Here is a 6,768-nt window from a genome sequence, read left to right as displayed (position 1 = left end):
CAAGTATAGCAGGGATTGTGGGGCTGGCGCGGGATCGGGCAGTGTTTTGTTCTGCTGTGCATGGGGTCGCTATGAGTCGGAAATGACTCGACGGCACTTAACAACAACAACAACATTTGTTAGTACCTGTAATTAGGAGCTCTGGTGGTGTAGTGCCTAAGGCATTTGATTGCTAACCAGAAGGCTGGTGGTTAAAACCCACCAGCCACCCTTCAGAAGGAAGACTGGGCAATCTACTTCCATAGAGATAAGTAGTCAATACTAATTGGTTGAATGTTGACTGGTTTACAGTGTTGTAGTTAAGGTTGTGTGCCAACTTGGCTGAGTCATGGTTTTGAGTGGCTGGGCAGCTGGATGTACTTATTCTCCCTGATGAGATTGTAATCACCTCCATGGTGAAATCTGCTGTGAGAAGCTAAGTAGTTGTCTTTGGGTTGTAGCCTGTTTCCAGTATATAAGGAGAGGCTTTGAGAAAGGTTGCTAGCCCTTTGGCACATCTGGATCCTGCATTTGGCTGAGTCTTCATCTCAGTGACCTGTGGTGTTGCCTGCCAGTCTTGGGATTGTTCCTAGACTTGAATAAGTGGCCAGCCGTGTTGCCTGCTGATCCGTGCCATTTTACCTGCTGACCTTGGGTCCATCACCCTCAGCAGCCAGCAGTTATGTGAGTTAAGAGACGCCTCCAGCCTTTGTGGAACTGGAATAAGAGGAAAAGCTAAAGCCTAAGATTGAGGGGCCTTCACCCAGCCCGTAGAGCCAGCACTCTGAACTTGGACTTCTAGCTTCCTAAATGTAAGAGAATAAATTCCTGTTTGTTAAGCTATCCACTTGTGGTATTTCTGTTACAGCAGCAGTAGAGAACTAATACAGTGAGCATGAAGAAGACAAAGAAAATTTTGTAGACTAGTTAGTTATCTCTGTAGAACAAGATTTTGGAAATTATCTACAGGACTAGTGATATATACCTACAATTAAAAGGAAAAGTTGATAATAAAAGCACGAAAACATGCAGTTTTAATACTACACACCCTTCACACAGCACTCATTGCAGATTTATATATCGTTGCTATTAGGTGCTGTCGAGTTGACTCCAACTCATAGGGTTCCTGTGTACAACAGAACAAAACACTGCCAGTCATGTACCATCCTCACAATCTTTGCTATTACCTGAGGCCATTGTGCAGCTATGGTGTCAGTCCATCTTGTTGAGGGCCTTCCCCTTTATCATTGACCCTCTACTTTACCAAGCATGATAACCTTCTCCAGAAAATTGTCCCTTCTGACCATGTGATCAAAGAAGGTGAGACGAAGTCTGGCCATTCTTGCTTATAAGGAGCATTCTGGCTGCACTTCATCCAGGACAGATTTGTTCATCTTTTGGCAGTACATGGTATTTTCAGTATTCTTCTACAACACCATAATTCAAAGGCATCAACTCTTCTTTGGTCTTCCTTATTCACTGTCCGGCTTTCACATGCATATGAGGCAAATGAAAATACCAGGGTTTGGGTTAGGCTCACCTTAGTCTTCAAAGTGACATCTTTGCTTCTTAACACTTTAAAGAGGTCTTTTGTAGCAGATTTGCCCAGTGCAATGTATCATTTGATTTTTTGACTGCTGCTTCACATGTGTTAACTGTGTTGGGACCCAAGTAAAATGAAATCCCTGACAATTGCAATCTTTTCTCTATTTATCGTGATGCTGCTCATTGGTCCAGTTGTGAGGAATTTTGTTTTCTTTAGGTTGAGGTGTGTTTTGGTTACTTTGTGCCTAACAGAAACACCACAGGTGGATGGCTTTAACAGGAGTTTATTCTCTTACAATTTTGGAGGCTAGAAGTCCAAGTTCCATCTCCAGGGGCTAGATGAAAGCTCGTAAACCCTGGGCTTCAGCTCTGCCTCTTGCTCCTAGCCCACTGGAACAAGAGGTGTCTCTTCACTTAGGCAGCTGCTGGCTGCTGAGGCTGACAAACCCAAAGTCAACAAATAATGGCACAGTCGCAAATTCCCACACAACATGGCAGGCCACTAGTTCAAGTCCTGGGGACAGTCTCAAGATAAACAGGAAACATGGCAGGCTATTAAATGAAGACTTGGCTACATGCAGGATTCAAGTGTGTCAAAAGCTGCAGACCTTTCTCAACACTTCTCCTTATATACTAGAAGCAGACCACATCCCTAAGGCTCCAGTAAATTTCACCATGGAGCAGATTACCAATCTCCATAACTACATGCAGCTGCCCCACCACTCAAAACCAGGCCTAGCCTCGTTGACACACAACCTTAACTACCACAAGGTGTAATCCATACTGAAGACTGTAATCTTTGATCTTCGTCAGTAAGTGCTTCAAGTCATCTTCATTTTCAGCAAGCCAGGTTGTGTTCTGCATATTGCACGTTGTTAATGAGTATTCCTCCAATCCTGATGCCGCGTTCTTCTTCATATAGTCCAGCTTCTCAGATTATTTGCTCAGTATACAGATTGAATAAGTACAGTGAAAGGATACAACCCTAACACACACCCTTCCTGATTTTAAACCATGTAGTATCCCCTTATTCTGTTCAAATCACAGCCTCTTGGTCTATTTACAGGTTCCTCATGAGTACAATTAACTGTTCTGGAATTCCCAATCTTCACAATGTTATCCATAATTTTTTATGATCCACACAGTCAACTGCCTTTGCATAGTCACCAAAACACAGGTAAACATCCTTCTGATATTCTTTGCTTTCAGCTAATACCCATCTGACATCAGCAATGAGATCCCTCATTCCATATCCTCTTCTGAATCCAGCTCAAATTTCTGGAAGCTCCCTGTCAATATGCTGCTGCAACCATTTTTTAATCATATTCAGTAAAATTTTACTTGTGTGTGATATTAATGATATTATTTGATAATTTCAACATTCTGTCAGGCCACCTCTCTGGGGAATGGGCACAAATATCAATCTCTTCCAGTCAGTTGCCCAGGCAGCTGTCTTTAGAATTTCTTGGCATAGACAAGTAAATGTCTCCAGCAGTGCATCCATTTGTTGAAACATCTCAGTAGGTATTCTGTCAATTTCTGGAGCCTTATTTTTCACCAACTCCTTCAGTGTGCAGTTTGGACTTCTTTCAATAGCATTGGGTCTTGATCATATGCTACCTCCTGAAATAGCTGAACACAGATCAATTCTTTTTGGTACAGCAACTCTGTGTATTCATTCCATCTGCTTTTGATGCTTCCCGCATCATTCGGTATCTTCCCCATCTCTCTCTCTCTCTCTCTCTTAATGCTGTTGAGTCAGATCCAACTCATAGCGACCCCTCCTTGGGTTTCCGAGGCAGTTTCACTATGGAAGTAGATTGCCCAATCTTCCTTCTGAGGAGTGGCTGATGGGTTTGAACTGCCAGCTATCTGGTTAGCAGTCAAATGCCTTAGGCTCTACGCCACCAGAGTGCCTGTCTTCCCTATAGAATCCTTCAATATTGCAACTAGAGGCTTGAACTTCTTCTTCTGTTCTTTCAGCCTGAGAAATGCCGGGCATGTTCTTCCCTTTCTAATGCCAGGTCTTTGCATATTTCATTATAATAATTGATTTTGTCTTCTTGAGCTGCCCTTTGTAATATTCTCTTCAGCTGTTTTATCTCATTATTTCTTCCATTTGCTTTAGCTACTCTCATTCAAGGGCAAGTTTCAGAGTCTCTACTGACATCCATTTTGGTCTTTCCATCCTTTCCTGTCTTTTTAATGACTTTTTACTTTCTTCATGGATGATGTTCTTGATGTCATTCCACAACTCATCTGGTTTTTGGTCACTGGTGTTCAATGGGTCATCAAATCTGTTCTTCAGATGATCTCTAGATTCAGGTGGGACATAATCAAGATCATATTTTGGCTCTCATGGACTTGTTTTAAGGAGCTCCGGTAGCACAGTGTCTAAGGCATCTGACGGCTAACCAGAAGGTTGGTGGTTGCAAAAAGGGCAAGGGGGCCACATGTTCTGACTTCCTCTAATCCCACAAGAGGAAGACAGGATTACCAGCAGTAACCCAAGGCCTATTACTGCAAGGTCAGACATGGTGCCTCCCTCCAGCCCTTTCACCACCAACCGTTCCTCCCAAAGCACCCACCACCTCTCTCCTGGGTTCGGTAATTCACTGCAGTGGCCACACAGAGCTCACAGATTATGGGGTTTATTAGGGAAGCACCAGACTACAATTCAAGTTCAGGAAGAACGCTCAATCTCTCTCTCCAGCCCATCATCCCTCAGCCAACAGTCTCTCACAGTCTCTTTCCCAGCAGTGCTGGTCCCTCGGTGTCTCACTCAGCGATGCGTGTCTCTTGCGCCTCTTTCCCAGTAGCACGTGTCTCTTCCCAGGGTGCGTGTCTCTTTCAGCAGCACGTCTTCCTCAACCAGCAGTCCAAGAGAGCTCTGCCTCCAGGAGGCCTCCTTTTGGGCCCGGAAGGGTGGTCAAACTAGCCAATCATAGCATCAGAACTCTAAGCACGTGAGAGAGAGTGGGAACCTCCCAGAACATTGTCACGCCCAACAGAAATAACCCAGCTGGGAGACTTTAAAATCAGGATCTCCTCAGTTGCTAATAGCAATTCCCACCTTGGAGTTTACAAAGACTTATGGGTAGAAAAGCCACACTAAGTAATTTACTACACCGCAGTGGTTCAAACCCACCAGTTACTCTGCAGAAGCAAGACTGGGCATCTACTTCTGTAGATTTACCACCTTGGAAACTCAATGGGGATCGCTGTAAGTCGGAATCAACTCGACGGCAGTGGGTTTGGTTTGGTTGTTTATATATACATGTATATTTGTACATATATATATGTATATGTACATATATATATATATGTATGTGTGTATAAATATATATGTGTGTGTATATATATATATATATATGTATCTCCTTATTGAGATATAATTTCCATACTTCCCCCATTAGTTTACAATCTAAAGGTTGTTATATTCATAGAGTTGTGCAGCCATCCCTACAATTTAATTTTAAAATATTTTCAACACTCCTAAAAGAAATCCGTACCCATTAGCAGTCACTCCCCATTTTCCCCAATACCCCAGACCTACCAATACCAGTTGCCATCAAGTTGATCCTGACTTAGGGTGACGCCATGTGTGTCAGGATAGAACTGTGCTCCATAGGGTTTCCAATGGTGGATTTTTCAGAAACAGATTACCAAGTCTTTCTTCCAAGGCACTGCTGGGTGGACTCTAACTTCCAACCTGCTAGTTTGCAACTGAGTGCCTTTACCTGTTAACTGTTTGTGTCACCCAGCCCCCCCCCCCCCCCCGTGTCCTTGGCAAACACTAATCTATTTTCTGTGTTTAAAGACATGACTATTCTGGACACTTCATATCAGTGGAATCAAACACAATATGGTACACAGATTTAACACTTGCAATTAATCTCCTCAAAGATTTCAAGTGGCAAACATTTTTAATTACTTACACAATGAAGCAAGCAAGCCCTCTGATTCTGCAATGTTTCCTACAAGAGCCAAATAAACAAAAGCGCCTTCCTAGAAAGAAAACAAAGACACATGCTCATTTAGCATCACAATCACATGGTAGCAGTTCAGAGACAGTTGCATTCTACCACACAATCCCCTAAGCCCACACCCTGGTTGGGCCTTTCAAAGCAGTGCAATTCACACAACCCCATGGAATGTGGCCCTGAGGGGAGCTAGAAGCCTGACCTTGGAAACAGATATGACCAGCTGCCAAGCCAACTTAAACTCATGGTAACCCCACGTATGTCAGGGTAAATCTATGTTCATAGGGTTTTTTTTTTTTTTATAATTTATATATTTTTTGTTGTTGAGAATATACACAGCAGAACATACACAAATTCAATAGTTTCTACATGTACAATTCTGTGACATTGATTATTCTCATCCTCCTTCTCCAAGTTGTTCCTCCTCCATTAAGATAAGCTCATTGCCCCCTAAGGCCCCTATCTAATCTTTCAAGTTGCTGTTGTCAATGTGATCCCATACAAAGACAAACTAACTAACTCACTGCCTCATACAAAAACAAACAAATGCTGCCATCAAGTCATATCAGATTCATACCATCAAGTTTAATCAGATTCATAGTTTCCAAGGGGGTATCTCTTTGGAAGTAGACTGCCCAATCTTCCTTCCAAGGAGTGGCTGGTGGGTTTGAACCACCAGCCTTCTGGTTAGCAGTCAAATGCCTTAGGCACTGTGAGGCTTAAGTCCTAATGGCTTCCAAGTAAATTTTTAACCAGAAGCCTTTAGTGTCAGGGATTCTAACACGTCCCATGCTTCAGGGCTTTTATCAGACCCCTCTGGATTTCGGCACGTATCAGACCCCCGGATTCCGCACGTATCAGAGATTTACCTGGCTCCTGCAAGTCTCCCATGCATCAGGGTTTTACATCCTCCTTAGATAGTAATTCCCTAACTAGACTTTGGAGCCGGGTGATTCCAACACCCCCCCCAACATCTCAGACCCCTGCCCTAAACCCCTTAGCAACAACCAATCATCTGTATCCCTTTGCCCTGGTGCTACTCCACCCTATATTTTTCCTATAAAAATGCGATAGTAAAAGAGCACGGGGTCTTTTGCCCAAGCCGCTGCATCAGTGAGAGCAGGGACCCTAGCTCACGCTAGCAAATAAACTTTCCTTTTGTTTTTACATTATCGTGTCTGTGGTGGCTTCCTCATGTCAACATTCCTTTCCGAACACAGGCCCAACATTTGGTGCGTGGGCCAGGAAGGAAAATTCGGAA

General features: G+C 43.4%; 1 protein-coding gene across 1 annotated transcript in view; it reads right to left on the bottom strand.

The window, feature by feature from the left end:
• The window catches only part of EBPL (EBP like), an 85,652-nt gene that overhangs the window by 10,514 nt on the left and 68,370 nt on the right, over positions 1-6,768 (bottom strand). The window contains exon 2 of the mRNA XM_007946372.1: positions 5,463-5,532. Within this exon, the coding sequence (XP_007944563.1) occupies positions 5,463-5,532 (70 nt within the window). The remainder of the gene's footprint in view (positions 1-5,462; positions 5,533-6,768) is intronic.

This window comes from Orycteropus afer, unplaced genomic scaffold, assembly GCF_000298275.1.
Source record: "Orycteropus afer afer isolate SDZICR_OR568_19922 unplaced genomic scaffold, OryAfe1.0 scaffold00157, whole genome shotgun sequence".
NCBI lineage: Eukaryota > Metazoa > Chordata > Mammalia > Tubulidentata > Orycteropodidae > Orycteropus > Orycteropus afer.
The sequence above is the reverse complement of the archived record's forward strand: the minus strand, read 5'-3'. Positions and strand labels throughout refer to the sequence as shown.